The sequence below is a fragment of the Numida meleagris genome, chromosome 2, assembly GCF_002078875.1.
Source record: "Numida meleagris isolate 19003 breed g44 Domestic line chromosome 2, NumMel1.0, whole genome shotgun sequence".
Classification (NCBI taxonomy): Eukaryota; Metazoa; Chordata; class Aves; order Galliformes; family Numididae; genus Numida; species Numida meleagris.
This window is the reverse complement of record NC_034410.1, coordinates 131,796,934-131,814,095: the sequence shown is the minus strand read 5'-3', so window position 1 is coordinate 131,814,095 and position 17,162 is coordinate 131,796,934. Positions and strand designations below refer to the sequence as shown.

Here is a 17,162-nt window from a genome sequence, read left to right as displayed (position 1 = left end):
TTAATTAAGAAAAATATATTCATATTTATTTTTATTGAAGCTTTTTTCCTTATTGGTTACCTGTCAGAATGAGCATAGGTTATTTTTTCACTGTTTTGACTGAAGAATATTTGATCTTTTCTTTGTAGCTCACAGCTGTAAACAGCCAGAAACACCATCTCATGTGAATGTTGCAGGAATGGATCTTCCCTCACTTGGCTATACGTTGATTTACACTTGTCAGCCAGGCTTCTTCCTGGCAGGAGGATCAGAGCATAGAGCCTGCAGATCTGATGGCACGTGGACTGGGAAAGTTCCAGTTTGTGAAGGTAACCTCTTCTGTTTCCTGCTCCAACTGTCATCTATCACATTTCAGCAATATTGTTTACTTGCCATCTAATAAGATGAGGTAGAATGGTAAGAAGAACTAGGAGGGTGAATATCTAAAAGGATAACTCTAAGCCTTTGATGGTTGTGTTTAATGGGAACAAATGCTGTCACCTGCTTATGTTTCATTTGCATGCTCAGAGGTGTGAATTGCAGATGAAATTCTGGGGGCCAGGTTGACACCTGTGTTTAAACTCCTGATTGAGTCAGGTGTGGGCTACATTCTGATAGGCTCAGTGGAATAAGAACCTCAGTGTTTTTGCACATGCGTATTAAGCCTAGACAAGGGTAGATTTATTGTAGAAGACTGCGTCAGCTACAGAACAGCTAAGATTGTTGTAAGATTAGAGAAAGATGCTTCCTAATGTTTAAGTAGAGGTCTTAATTATTACATGGAATGAAAACGTAAGGTCTATTATCTTATAGTCAAATAAAAGCAACAATATACTACTCACAAAGAAAACAAATCTATTACTTTGGTTTTCCAAAATTCTATTTTGTTTAGGTGTAGCTTGTTTTTTTTTTTCCTATGTATTTTCATATGGCGTGGCATGAAAATTCTCATGGTAAAATTATGATGAGAATGGTGTTTTGTTTTTTTTTTTATGTGCAATAAGAAATCCACAAGTACAGCAACTGTTTGAAATTCCACTTCCTGAATAGTTAAATAACTGGTTACTGACACCTAATGTTTCACATGTGGTTTTCCCCAGGGCTTCTAGAGAGACATACAGAGGCTGTATAACCAAATACTGCTACTTGGAAGGGGAATTCACTTCACAGGAAGTGAATATTTTGTATTACTGAAAAACAGGTGTCCTGGTGCAATATGCCAGGCAAGTGCTGGGGGAAAACAGAGCAGAGCTTTGGGAAAGTGTTAGGAAGCAAGCTGCCAAGAAGCCCATGACTTCATTAGTGCTCAGGAAATGTTATGGCAGGCCAAATGTGAGTCACGCATTTTATTTTGATCCATGAATTTTCTGCTGATGATACTGAAACAAGTAATATTAACTGTCTATCTAATTTGAAAAATCTTTTTGAGAACAAAAAAATGTTTTTTAAGTTTTCAGTGATAACTATTAGTGTATCTACCTTGTCATATAATTGTTATGCAATGTCTTGAGGAAATGTTGCAGGAATGCAAAATTTTCAGGATCACTTATCTTGTTTCTTGCCCTTTAGCAGTGATTAAAAAAAAAAAAAGCAACAAATTGTAAAGTATTAACTCTAATGAGATAAAGTAAAATGTCTCCTAAATATTTCCTGTCTTACCTATTGCATAGATGGATGAAACATCTCTCCTACAGAAGAGAGAAGACAAATGTTCACATGTGATGGTGAACTTTACAAAAATAACTTGGAAAAGGAATGAAAGACTTAGGGTTCAGTTCAGACCTAAAAAAGAATATTTAGGGGAATTTAAGCAGGATTTCTACTTTTAAACACAAAACTGCAGTATTTGAAGTCCCACTCAGTAAATGTCTAGACCTAGAAACTTTAATCCCATAGATAACATGTTTTAGTTTTGGTCTTGTATTTAAAATGTCAGTTCTGAACTTTACTAGAAATAAACCCACCTTGATGAGGCTGATTAACTCAAAGCTGTTTATACTAAAGCCTTTTGGAAACTATGATCCAGCCATTTCTAACCTGTGTTTGATGCTATCAAAAAACAGAGAATGCTCAAACACATCCTCCAAATCAGCCATGTTCAGTGAAGTTTGGCAAGTTACTTTCAAAACAGACCGGAAGTTAGAGATTTATCAATCAGTCTTAACAACAATCAGCAGGTCATCAGAAGTTTAGGTTTAATTCAGCCCCCCTGTCCTTGCTGTTTGCCAGTTTTAATCTACATAACAAGAGGTAGACTACTGTAATAAAAGTTATTCTTAACATTCTCAGGAAAAATATTCTCAGTGCTTCCTGCTGTAGTATTGATCAGAGGGCAAGGATTGTGTTCCAAGACAAGATCCAAAATATTTAAATAACCACTGGAGCAAGGAATGGAGCCTAGTGCAACATGAGTATCCTACATTAGGAGGCAGAACTTTGTGCCTTCTTTATAGCCAAGTGAATCCAAATTATTTTCTGCAAAATAAAATAGCTTCACTTAGAGGAAGTGGCACTTCTCCAGCTTCAGTGGTGGAAGACTTTCTGCTTTAGGCAGTAAAGAGCTGGAATTCAGGTCTCTAACTTCTAGTGTTCAAATTGTCTGAGCATTTGTGGATAACTTAATTTGTTTCTTTCTTTCTGATGTTGTTCTTTAAAGAAATAGTGATTTTCTCCATTTTTAAGAGATTAAGCATTTATCTTTGTTTTTTCAGTCCTGAACAAAAGATGTTTCTCTCAGCAGTGTTGAAGACAATTAAGTCCTGGAGAGGAACATGATATAAAATGCACTTGTTATGAATCTTTTCAGTTTGATGTTGCATTGCTTCCAGTCAAAGCAGCATCCACAGTGCTATCTTATGTGGATACCTGTGTGTGTTCATCTACATATATGGATATATATATATAAATGCATACACACATAGTATATGTATATTATATATAAGATTTAAATCATTCAGCTTGCCTTAGATGACATCTCACATATTTGATGCCTAGTCCAAGAATGACTTCTGAAGTATGGACTATGAAGCAAAAACATTACAAATGACTTTGTAGCATCCTGATAACTTAAGTAAATGTGGCAACAGAAGAAATCAGTGGGCATGTGCTCCCATGATAGTAAGTCTGAAGACTGAAATCTCATTTGTGTTTGGAATTTGAAACATCATCTTATATCCTTTGTAACAAGTAAAGTGTAGCATAGAAATGACTTTTCCTAGTTTTTGAGTAACTGTTTCACTCAGAATTTGTCTGTAATTCATTCTTTTCTAACAGCTGGTTCCAAAATATTGGTGAAGGATCCCAGACCAGCCTTGGGAACACCAAGTCCCAAACTAAGTGGTAAATACTTGTATTCTTGTATGCTTATATGACAGGAGATGCTAATGCACACACAAACACAAAGCTTTAAATTCAGTATGAGTGAATTCAAATAATGTAAAAGTGCTGATTTTAAATACTGTTGATTTGTTTTAGGGCTAAATTTTATATACTGCCTTTAGAAGCTATGGTAAAGTCATCCCAAGGCATCAGTTTCATTGTTTAAATGGTATCTCATGTTAAGGTTTTAAAGATTTGCATATATCTGTTACACTGGACAGGTAACATGCTTCTTTTGAACAATACTGTTGCATTACTTAATAATTAAACAACTGAATAATGACAAAATTTAAATTTAAGTCTATAAATCTAATGCATTTATTCTTCCTGCAGTCTATGATCTCCTTTTTTAAGCATTTGAAGACAAGACAAAGCTTCTTATATATTTTTTTATTAAATAAAATATGACTACATAACAAATAAGTTATCTTATGTTTATAAAGATTTTAGTACCTAAATAGATGTCAATTTCTGCAAAATTTAATTGTAACTATATGTCCCTGCCTGTCTGTGCTGGCATATAAGATTCTGCAGTGAGGGGAATCTGATCTTTTGATTACAGACACTAAATTAGATTTTGTGGAGTTGATTTCATTTTCATATTTGACATGTTCATGTTTGAGGAAAGAAGCAAATAAAAGTACAGCTCTGGTTGGGTTTTCTGTGCAAATATATTACTTTCATAAATGTTTATGCTGGGCTTTAATGCGTTACATATAAAGATTAAGCTTAACAGACTTGAGGATACTGGTGGATAAACAACTTAACATGATTTGGCAATGCACACTTGCAGCCCAGAAAGCCAACCATATCCTGGACTGCATCAAAAGAAGCGTAGCTAGAAGGTTGAGGGAAGTGATTCTCTCCCTCTGCTGTATTGAGAACCCCTAGAGCACTGTATTCAGCTCTGGGATAACCAGCATTAGAAAGACATGGACCTGTAGAAATAACAGGTCCAGAAGAGGGCCATGATGATGATAAGAGTGTTGGAACACCTCTTCTATGAAGACAAACCGATAATATTGATATTATTCACCCTAATGAAGAGAAGGCTCTCAGGTGATCTTACAGCAGACTTCCAGTATTTAAAGGGAAAATACAGGAAAGATTGGGAGGAACTCTATCAGAATGTGGAGGACAAGGAGTAATGATTTTAAATTAAAAAAGGATGGGTTTAAGTTAGGTATAAGGAAGAAAATCTTCACAGCATGGTGAGGCACTGGAACAGTTGCTCCAATAAACTTTGGATACCCCATCCCTGGAAATGTTCAAGGCTAGGTTAGATGGAGCTTTGGACAACCTGATCTAGTGGGAGGTGCCCCTGCACATGGCAGGAAGGTTGAATTAGATGATATTTAAAGAACTGTTTCAACCCAAACCATCTATGATTCTGTGATTCTAAGAGGAGAGAATAGATAAAATGCTTGTATTTTTAAGATTTTTCTTGGATGTTTGACTTCATATGCACTAAATATTGCAATATGTATTGAAACATGTTTGATGTCTGTATAGTTCCTGATGATGTATTTGCCCAAAATTATATATGGAAAGGATCTTACAACTACAAAAGCAAGAAACAGCCCATGACTTTGACAGTCACCAGTTTCAATGCAACTTCAGGAAGAGTAAATGCAACACTTACAAACAGCAATATGGAATTGCTGCTTTCAGGTATGGGATAAGAAAAACTAATTTCAGTTTGTGTTTTTTCTTTGTTTGTTTGCTCTATATGCATCAGTTCTCTGTAACTTAATTCATAACACACATTTTTAATTTTTAATATCTGGTCAAAACTGTCTTTGCTTATCAAAGAAATTTTTGTACTGATTCAGTTCCCTTTCAAAGGAAGAGATTATTCCACATTTTTCTTCTTCAGTTTTCCCAGTATTTTATTATATTTATATTTAATGGGAAATGAGAAGTGAAAGAATAGTTTTTTTCCTAATTCTCATTCTTTTTCCTTAAATATTTTTGTGTACTTAGATTACTATCCCTGACATTTTATTAACTCTTCAATGGCAGGTTTTTCCTCTATCAGCCTATTAATTAGCAATATGTTGACCTAAAATACATACTTAAAGAACATAGAGAACAAGGAGAGATGACAGTTTATGTTAGACTAGCTAAGATAGCTGAAAAAATTTGCTAACCTTCACGCTGTGGTTTCTGCAGAAGGTCTTGATTGCAATACTGGCTTATGGCATTCTGCTGTCCTGCTGTGCAGGGCACTGTTGCTGTGGTTGTGCTGGCACAGCAATATGCACAATTCTCTGTGCTGTAAAACATCAGCAGAAACTACAGGTATGTCTTGATGAGAAGGCAAACAAGGAGACTGTATAACTATTTGAGTTTATGAGTTGTTTTTATTTGTTTGTTTTTCAAACTCTTTTAATTTCTTGATTGAGACATCATCCACACAGGCAACAGACTTGACATGTCACAGAAATAGCAGGCTATAGCACAGGGATGTGGATAAACATAAAAGAAAAATCTTAAATCAGTGTTGTCACTCAAAAATCAGTTTCCTGAAACCATACCATCTATCTGAGACCCTCTTTTCAAGGGACTAAAGAAGCTAAATTGCAGTTATGTGTAGGCTGGACCTGCTGGTTTTAATCTTATTCATCATTCATGACCCTTTTCTCACTCTCATGTTCCAGAGGTGTCAGCAAGGAAAACTGCAATAGACCATTAACGTGTTGGTAAAGGAGGAAGTTCAGCACATGTGCTTCTGTCAGGGGTTGTCTATGGGAAGAATGTAATGGGACAGAAAAGCCATGTATCTGTTTAGTTCTCAATTTCTATGATCTAAAGCAATGAATTTTTATCACAGGGTTTGTCTGATGAAAGTATTTTGTAGGTGTCCTTTGAGAATCCCTCTTGAGAGGCCATAGATAGACTGTTTCATAAAGTATTTTCTGCTTTTAACCATGTTTATCTTGACTGTCTATGCAAATTTAATCTGCTGTGGAACGTCTGTTTATTCTCTACCATGTAATTTCCATAAGGGTATTAGCAGATACAGTGTTTCACATTATTGAGATTTGTAAACCTTAAAACAGTGTTGTTTTTTTTTCACTCAAAAATACTCATCTTAAATAACGTATTTTCTCAGTTGGACACAAACATAATTATGAAAAATATCCCTTTGCACTCTACATATAGGCATTGCACACTTTACAAGGTAAATGATATTGTTTTTCTACCTATCTTACATGTAAAAAACTGAGTTATCGAAAGAATATCTTAGGGTCAGGGAAGCAGGGATGGATGTGAAACATCCAAATGCAAAGGAATTGATTTAAGCTCAACATGTGGTTATCCAAAATGATAGTAGTCCTGTTCCCACTGCAGCATTCCTTGTTTTATATTCTCACTTTTTTTTTTTACTTCTTTTTATTTTGACACCTATAGTTGATGTGATTATAGTATACATGTCTGTCACAAGTTGGAAAATGGGCACATTCATTTGATCATATTAGTGTGAGTGAAAACAGCAATGCTATTGTAGGAATTAAGAGAACAGAAAGGTTCAGCTTCCTTATTGATTTGCATCAGATAAAACATTATTTTGTACACTGGAAAACAGGTTGCCGCTTTGAAGAAGCACATCAGTTTTTCAGTGAGAAATGCTTGTGAATCAATCATTGGAAATCTGCAGAGAATAGAGGTTCCTTGGCTCGTGGGAAAAAAATTCTCTATATTTTTTCTTGAGTGTACATATATGTTTATATGTTTGTGCTCATGTACACACATGAAAGCCCTCAGCCTCATGCAAGTATTTCCAAATGTACATTTATGTAGTGCATTCATTCATGACACATGATTCATTTTTCCTAAGTTCTGAGCATTGTCTAGATGAACACTGTCCAAGTTCTAAAGTGACTAAACTCTATTTGATGTTAATGAAGTCCTGAAAACAAGAGAGCAAACTCAAGGTACATTAATCTGAACTCAGTGCAGTGTTAACACGAAAGTCTGCTTTTTTTAGCTCATATCTCTTATACAGCAATCACCTATATTCTTAGCAAGGAAAGAGAAATTGTGATTTTAGGCAGGTAAATAAGAAACAATTTCATTGCCATATCTCATATTGATGCTTCTGAAGTGAAGTAGGAAATTTTCATCTTAGCCTGAATTTAATATCTGGCATCCCCACCTCTTGCCATAGTCTATAATAAAAGCCTAGAGTGACTAAGTGTTAACACTTAGGACAAAGATAAATGTCTTGGCTGTGATGTGTATGGGCATCTCTTTCCATTTTATAACATTTTGTCCTTCTCAGAGTAGCAGCCAATAGGGCAGATGTGACTATCCTTTAAATTATTTTTTCTCCTCTGCATTCAGTTTTACACAATAAAATTCCCATTTTATTCTGACAGTGTATACAAAAGTCTATGTTCTAGCTGGAAAACTTTTCTACACCCTTCCCTTTCCAGCACTACAGTCCAGTATTAAGCTTTTTTTTTCTTTTTGTGTCAGCATTTTTCCTTCTCTACCTTAGCATTACAAAATCACCAAGTACCTGTTCAGAAAACCTTATTTCTACTCAGCTATTGTGGTAGCTACTGGTTTAGTGCAGCCTGTTGTGTATTCTTCCACTTGTCAGCAAGTTTACATCTCAACACTGTCTTTAGTTCTTGTTCACATGACAGAATTTCAACAAATTCAAAAATAGGATATATAAATAAGTGGACTGCTATGTTACTGGAGTATTCCATTAATAAAAAGAGATATAATTGAATTAATATTTAGCTAAGACATATTAACTAAATACAGTGTGAAGTTGTCCACATTTGTTAATCTATATACATTAAAGAAATAGGAGGGAGCAGGGGCAGAATAAAAGTCAGTGTTCATGTAAGTGTGTTCAGTGCCTTGTAGATAACAAATTCATTTGAGTATGGCATCACTTCTGTACAATTAATGAATGAATTTTAGTTTCAGCTTGGTGGCAAGTTTTGGAGGTGGAAAGAAAATTGGTTGTTTGTTGGATTGATTTCCATGGTTTTGGCTTCAGTTTTCTTTCTACTAAAGTTTTAGCTCTCATTAGCTTCTATATATGGAACAGTAATTTCAGTGCCTTCACAGAAAGGAAGTGATCGTACTAGAAAGGTCTTCTCTCTGACACTTCAAGTTTCTAAACCATTAACTGATACTAATGATTAAAAAATCTTGAAAAAAAAGTCAGCTATATGTTTTGTATTCACCTTCATCTTTCTAATGGAAGATTAGTTCACTAAGTTTATTATAATATTTTATTTTCATTACATTAATAAGTAATCTTATGTTGATTATAAATATTTCTTCTAAATTAATTAAAATGAGTCAAGTAATTATGCCTACAAAGTAAATAAACATATACAAGTCTTGTCATTGTCTGGAAGATATTGTGTTGAAATACTGACTGATGAAAAACCATTTTTATCAAATCTGTACAAATTTAGAAATTTTAAATTCAGCATAAGCTTATGGAAAAGTTTTAGATGTGAGCGTTCCTACGTCATCTTCTTTACTGGATTGCTAAATTGCAAATCTTGAAAGATGCTATGTTTAAACACACTCTGTCTTATTCAGAACAGTATTTTTCAATCAAAATACTGTAAAGGCTTGTTCTAAGGCTTGTTACCATAACTGTTAAGTAACAGCTGTGTATAAAAATAGGAATTCCCTTCTCTCCTCTTTACAGACTAAAATAAAAACAATTGCTATTGAAATTCTGCAATAATAAAATAAATCACAAAATAACATATCTTGCTAAAATTAAATGTCATTGAAAATGCTACCTGTTCTTCCTGTTTTCCATATTTAAGGCAAGAGATTAAATGCTTTTTCTTAATGATGAAATGATTTTGTTACTCAGTGCAAATATGAATTTTAAAAACTCTATTCTACAGGAGTGTATAAAAGCCAGGAAGCTCGACTCATGCTCCACATATATCTCATTAAAGCACCATCTCATACATCTGTGAGCCAGTTGAAAGAAGAAAAATGGGCTATGGATGGTTTTGTGAGTATATTTCTGCTACAAAAGACAGAAAACAAGTTTTTTATTTGAAATCATGCTGGTACCAAAAATACTGAGATATGTCAAATATAATCTTATTAGTGATAGTGGTTCGTTAAATGAAATGAAAAATTCATTGTAAATTGTAGGAGACTGGTTTGAGGAAAAATATAAAAATAGGCATCCTTACATAATTAATATACTGGTAAAAGGGCTTAACTCCCTTGGTATATATAGGCATTTACAAACTTTAGGCTTCATGAACTTGCTTATGAGGTAAAAATATCATAAAAGCAATAAATTTAGATATAAACTAAATATAAAAAAGTACACAGTAAAGTTGTGTGTGTTATCTATGTACCATGTATTATTTATCTATTGCTATTATTTGAATGATTGTGTGTGGTTTTTTTTTCCTGTTTGTTTTGTTTTGCTTTAATCTTGAATAGCTCAAACAGGTTACTACATCCCAAAGTCAGACATTCACCTGAGAAATGCACCCTTTCTTCAGTGAAAACATAGCTTCAGGTCACTGTTGAATACAGTGTCTTCAGAAAGGGAAGCTTAAGGGACAATCTTGAAGGAAACAGCCTTGAATTTAAACCCAGTAACTATCCTGGGAAAGAATTACCTATAAACTGGAATAAATTATATTATTTTAGAATGTACTTAGCCCTAGTAAGGGAGTAATTCATAGGATCACAACTCTTTCCTCCCTTTCCCAAGTCATAATACTAGCATATTTTGTTCTTATAGCAATATACTAATTCAATATAAGGAATACTATTCAATATTCTAAATATTGAATATTTTGGTCTAAAGCAGTATAACTACGTAGTTATTGGGATAAGTACTGCATAATAACAAAGAACCTATCTGCAAATAGAATACAAAATCTTTTCTGTTGACTTTTAAAATGATTATTAAAATCTCAATACTTGCTTCCTTAGGATTACCTATTATATAAATTTTGCCATGTACTTCCTAAGAAATCGAATAATTATGAAGTATATACAATACATAAAACTACTGACATCTTAAAGTGCCAGAAACTTTAATTTTTGTTGGTTTTACAAAATAAAATTTTGAGGTAATACAAAACAGTAGAGATCATTGTAAACCAGTATGACTAAGCTGTGCCATTAACAGCTCTGTTACTTTTGAACTTATATTGAGTGGGGAATAACAGCTAACAAAGAAGCCTATTAGGATATTTCTTTTCCAAGTAGACACTTAGAACTTGCAACAAGCTTTTCTACATTTAATTCAGAGTGGGTTTTTTTTTGTTTGTTTGTTTTCAGGTTTCTGCTGAACCTGATGGAGCTACGTATGTTTTTCAAGGATTCATCCAGGGTAAAGATTATGGGCAATTTGGACTTCAAAGATTAGGTACCCATTAAATTCTAAGTTTATGTCATACTTCAGTATTCTGTCTTAATTCTTGAATATGCTGGAAGGAGGTATTAATGAATGTCTAACATAAAGGCAAACTATTCTTTTTTCACAATTTTAATTCATAGTGAAATGCATTACTTCGGATATTTATTTTCATTGTATCTTCATAAGAAAATTCTTTAAAAATATTAGAAATACCACCATTGGGAAAAAAATTAATATAAAAAGAGGGCTTTCTCTTCAACTGCCTCAAAATATTTTAAAGCTAACAAAAATTACAATGCAGGAGTGCATTGGCAAAGGGGTTTTGGTAAATTCTTAGGAAAATTTTACTTCTTCATTTGATTTTCAGGAGGTTGTTTTTTTTTTTTATAGTTTGGAGATTGTTTTCTCTAACATATTGAAGACTACTTATCGGTTTCTATCTTGTCGAAACAGAATGTTTTGCTCATTTTTAAATTCTATAGACGTACTACTTGTGGTTAATGAAGTTAGTAATCAACTCAGTGAAGCAGTCAGCAACCTCATTCAAGTTATGGATAGATTTACAGTCACTGAACAGATTTTGTTAAATACGTTTGCCACTTCATTACTTCATGCAAAGGAACACAAAAAAATAATTTCCCTGTAACAAAATACTTCTACTGTTCCCAATTTTCCTCACAACATGTAATTTTTCTGTATTTTAGCATATTGGTAATTTGTTGAACTCCTGTTTGTTTGCTTTGCTTTGTTAATTCCTAGATATTGCCTTGCAAGACCTAGGAAGTCAGAAAATATTAACGTATGCAATTCTTACAAGATATAGTTCAAAGCTTAGAAACTAACTTTGAAGCTGTATTGCTATTCCCTTCTTCACATTACAAAGTTTGTATTTTGACTTTGTAGATGACCTAGTAATTTATGCATTCCTCAACCATGCAGCAGATCTTGTTATTTTTTCATCCATATGTGGCTTCAGCTCTCCCTGATTTTTCCTGACTTTTTTACTTTGTGTATCAATAGCAGCAGCTAATGAAATAAACATGATGAATTTTCATTTTGCCTCTTTGGGTGATTTAGACTTTTCTGTAAATCATTTTTGCTTTGTTACATGCAGTATTCATTCTTTCAGATATATGCAAATATAATCAGTAATATAATCAATCTAACACATGGGTTATTCTACATTTGACTTTTTGTAATACAGTACATTAATGTGTAGTAATAACATCAAAACCTTGACTACCATACATAATTAAATAGTAAGATTATTAATATCTTATAGTACATGTATTATTCTAACATTTTGCATGTGTTTATTACTTAGTATCTGTTATTCCACACTACATTTACTTTCCAAGTGGTCTCAGCCTACAACTGTATGTACGCAGATGAACAAATTATGATGATCCAATTACAAGATGTTACTTGAATTCTTAAGATTATGGAGTAGTAGGTATCAGGACTAACAGCCATATTTTACGCTGCCTGTTTTTTCTTCTTATTCCTTTCAGGTCTTAACATGTCTGAAGGTTCGATTTCTTCTAATCAACCACATGGTACAAATAGTAGTTCAGTGGCGATTGCTATCCTTGTGCCTTTCTTTGCCCTCATATTTGCTGGTTTTGGCTTTTATCTTTATAAACAAAGGTAAATTACGTATATAGAATTTCTTCATTACTTTACTTTTTAGTTTGTATTGCCCTCAATGTTTTTAATGTAAATAAAAAGTTAAGCAAAATGGCAAAATGTTTGCAAAATATGCATATTTCTTCCTACTTCCATTTAGTTCTGGCATGACTGAGAGACTGCGTTACTGTACCATGCAGTGATTTCATTCACACTTCTTTAAATAACAGAGATGCTATTAATTATTGGCATATGGGAAACAATATAAGGAATAGACTTGGTATGCACTTACAGTAGATTACCTGTATTTTTCTTTTACATGGCAGAATTGTGAATAACATTTGAATAATTTATTTTAATGTTTGTTCTGTTTATTGGCTTTTAAGTGTATGCAAGTATTATGGCAGTGAAAGGTTATATTATGGAACTCTTTCTGCATCTAAAATTATTAGTTCATATGTACTTATATTATGCAACCACCACAGCCTTCTCAGTTTCATTAGTCTAAGCCTAAGCTTTGTTTATGCTATTGAAACCATTTCCAATCCAGTCCAATCCAATTCTTTGGATTTAGTTTTAACTAGACTTTTTCTATACCTATAAAACATTTGATTACTAAGGAAAATTTCATTGCTTTAATAACAAGACATTTTGTTGCCTACTAATTGTGAAAATGGTCATTTACTGTTAGCCTGTCAATTATCATTGTAATATACACTAAAGGGTGACATCAGTTTAAAACATGTACCATAATTGTCACGTGGTACAATTTGCTTTTGAACTGCTTAAGAATGTGAAGGAATGCAGATGCTCAAGTAAATTTTACACATTTGTTATTAAATGTATGCTATAATTACTTATCTTTATATTTTATCAGTGGTATACAATACATTTTGCTTAACAATATTTGTATGAAACATTTTCAAGGGATTAAACTTTGATAATTTGAGATTTTTTTAAAAAAAGAAAGTACTTCAGGTATAAATTGATTCTCTGTAAACATGCTGAGTATCCAGAGGGAAAAAAGAAAATCTCAGTAATCTGGCTCTGGAATTATTTCATGTTTACAAGATTTTACTGTACTCTCAGCTACATATTATATGATTATCCAAGTACAAGTATGTATCTCTTCTTGGGTTGTTACCTTTTCAAATGAACACATTTTTAAATGAATCATAAATATCTTACAGTTTGATTACTTGTAGATTACAAGTTCTTAGGATAGATGTTATATTAAAAAAATGTAATATGTTATATATATCGACCTTAATTGAAACTGGGGGCTAAGTTCTGTTCAGATTTTTAAACCATGCCATGTCCGTATGGAATATTGCAATTATGAATACTCTGTCTTTCTTTAACAGGACTGCACCTAAAACACAGTATACAGGATGCTCTGTACATGAAAATAATAATGGACAAGCTGCTTTTGAAAACCCCATGTATGACACAAATGCAAAGTCTGTGGAAGGGAAAGCGGTACGATTTGACCCCAATTTGAACACTGTTTGCACAATGGTATAATGTGGTAATGATAAGTTTTCAAAGTTTGAAAATCAAAACACAACACAGTGCACACATAGTTCACTGATTTAGAAAAAAAAGTAAAGCACACTTTTCAGGATATAGTTGGTCACCTTTTCCTGAGGATGATAGACAACAATGGGTTGTGGTTATTTTGATTTTGTTTTTCATAAACTGGATCAAAAATTTTCTTCATGTTTACCATGGAGAGTTTTACAGAAAAAAATCTGCTGCACTCCATGAGTGCTAACTCACAGTTTATTTGCTTTTTTAAAAAAGGAGGTTATTCTAAAACATAAAATGTATTTGCATATATTGGAGGAGCATCCATTATTAGTACTTCTGTGCTTTATAAAAATTATAATAAAGGGAATGGGTTAAAAAAAAAGATATAGATAGAAAATAAGAGCTATACTTACAGGAGACAATAGGTCACTGACATCTTTCTAACAATCAAAGCTACATCTTTGTAATGAGTTTGTACCTTTTTCTTTTTTTCGTTTATTCATTCTGTTTAGTATTTTCTTTCATTCTGAACAATTTTTTAACTCCAGGAGGTAGTATTTAGAAATCAGCAAGTAAAACTTACTCTTTTCACATCACAGAAGCAAAACAAAAATGTCATTTTTTTATTTCATGAATTTCTTTTTGTGCTTCACATCTTCCTTCCTTTTCATGTTTCAAGTCAAGTTCCTTTTTTGTTTCCACAAAAAAACACTACAAATGGTAACAGTGGAAAACTGTTTCTATATTACTTTTGTTAATCATACAATTAGACACAAATTCCAATCAAGAAGCTAGGATGAATTAAGCTTTGTCATGTGACTATGTTCCTTACTGTTGATCATTCAAAAATCAGTGACCATTTTAATATAGTTGCCATGTCACAACATAATTTAATGATGTTTCCAGTTAAAAAGTGTAGTTAACAATAACATTAGGAATCAAATTCATATATCAAAATTGTTAAGAGTCCGTTTTTAATCCATACTAGTTAAATTAGACTGTATCACATCAATTTACTCCTTCAGCATTTTGTCAGAATGCATGCATAGAGCATGGTAAAAACCCACTGAAGTTGATGGGAAGATCCTGACAGATTTCTGTGAACTTTGGCTCAAACCTACAAGGCAAGAGGCAATTATAATTTGGAAATACTGTGTTTTCATATCTATTTTATCTCCATGCTTTATGAAAACAAATCCTTACAGTTAATGATTTAAAAATGAATATATTACCATAGTGCAATGAAAATAAAATTTTATATATATATACATATATATATAAAGCCATGATTTTGTTAGGAACAATCCATTAATTTTAGGGACAATTCAGACTCTACAGCTCTCAAATACAAGTTTTAGACATTCCAGAACCATTTCAAGGAAAAGCAGTTTTTAATTTTACAGTTATTTCATAAAAGAGTTATTCAGTGGCAACTCAATAATTTATTTGATGTAAGTCATTGTCTTCCCTTTATAGCATGACTCACAAATGCTGTGTTAGCCAGTGTGAATTATCTGTTATTGTCCCTTTCAGACATTAATAATTCTGTGAAAATCTAAACTTTTTATTACCGTAATAGAGAGTGCCTACCAAAAATCATTGTACCCAGGATTGCTGCTTGGATTTCTATAATGTTTGATGAATTTCTTATAAACCATTTTACAACATTTTGTTTTGAATATTCATACAACTCTGTCAAACTGTATTCTACTAAAAGGATGCTGTTTTATATTTTATACCATTGGTTGTTATTTATTCTTGTTTATTCAAACGACTGCAATAACTATGATTCATTCATTAACGTTAAGGTTAATACATTTGAGATCGTTTAAAATGTTTCTTCTGCAACTGGCTACTCCTCTTATATTAATGCATACACTTTTGTAAAGAAGTATATTTTTATGAAAAAAGGATTTGTAAAAGTATGATGTAAATTTTCAGTGCAATGTAAACAAAATAAAAATGGACAATTGCTTTTTTTAACCATGTTTCTTCTTTGGAAGATCAACTTTAAACTAAATTCAGATGTGATGACTAATAATTTGGTATTTTTTGTGAGTCTTAAAAGCTTTTAAAGTCAATTTTTCTTAATCGTCATGTGAATTTTAGGTGAAGTGGCAAGACATAGATTACTCTCACATGTAAGTATCTATTTCCTAAAGTGTATTTCCTGTTTCACTTGGATTTACAACAACAACAAAAATTTACCTGTGCAAAAGGACAGAACAAAATTCACTTCAAAAGAAAAAACAAATTAAGAAAAATTTAAAGTTTCTTAAAGTTGTAGACAGACTACTTTGCATGTTCTTTGCCACCTTTCTTTCTCAGAAATGTGCAAGATATACACGGTAACAGGTACCTATAGGTATTGTACACAATCTTTTCTGGCATCAAAGTGCAGTGATATCTCTTACTGAACTGGAGGGGAAGAATCTTAATTATTTCACTACAAGTTTAATAGCTTCTTAAAGAGTCAATGGGAAATAAAGTACCTGACAGCCAAGTCATTGAAGTTGCTGATTTAGTTAAAAGACAGCCTTTATTTTCTAGGTATTAGAAGTATATACTATATCTCAACTCAGTAGAATGAAAAATTATGAAATAATTGCCATATTTTTCTAATGTTAGTGAAATGCAGGGGGTTTATGATCTTGGATATCATGGTAAAAATAGGCTAGCAGATCTGTATTCCAGTATATAGATTGAGCTGTGTGTTCCACGTCTTACCTAACTACTGCAGTATTTAAGTAAGGCATAAATCTCTTGTGCAGGATTCATAGTTTGGTTACTTTATGTAGTAAAACAAGTACAAATAACTCAGGAAAATAATTTTAAATATGATTTTATAGTGTCAAAGATCACAGAATCACAGAATTGCAGGGGTCGGAAGGGGCCTAAAGAGATAATCTGTGTTCCTATTTTTTATTTTTATCTTCTCTGAGTAGTGAAACTATGGCAACATAGTATTCTGATTTGCACAGCCAGCAATAAGTATACGAGCAGTTCTGAAAATTAGCTTTTGGAGGGTTAATATGCTCATCATTTTGTGAAAATCGAGTGTTGACTGACATATTCCCTAGAAATTATTCAAGTATCAATTGAATATCTGTCAGTGCTCCCTAATTTGCTGCATGCGAAATCAGGAGGATTAATCTGATTAGGTCAAAATACTTGTTGGTCTGAAGTATATCTAGAAAACAATTATAGAAAGTGCAATAGCTACTAAACAGACATTTACCAACAAGTGACTTCAATCAGAGAA

General features: G+C 32.7%; 1 protein-coding gene across 3 annotated transcripts in view; it reads left to right on the top strand.

Moving 5' to 3' along the window:
- The window catches only part of CSMD3 (CUB and Sushi multiple domains 3), a 641,503-nt gene extending 626,375 nt beyond the window's left edge, over nt 1-15,128 (top strand). For all 3 annotated transcript variants that reach the window (XM_021388208.1, XM_021388207.1, XM_021388206.1), the window contains 7 exons: nt 129-308; nt 3,253-3,318; nt 4,870-5,028; nt 9,255-9,367; nt 10,666-10,753; nt 12,256-12,391; nt 13,735-15,128. In XM_021388208.1, the coding sequence (XP_021243883.1) occupies nt 129-308; nt 3,253-3,318; nt 4,870-5,028; nt 9,255-9,367; nt 10,666-10,753; nt 12,256-12,391; nt 13,735-13,894 (902 nt within the window). In that variant the 3' untranslated portion in view covers nt 13,895-15,128. The remainder of the gene's footprint in view (nt 1-128; nt 309-3,252; nt 3,319-4,869; nt 5,029-9,254; nt 9,368-10,665; nt 10,754-12,255; nt 12,392-13,734) is intronic.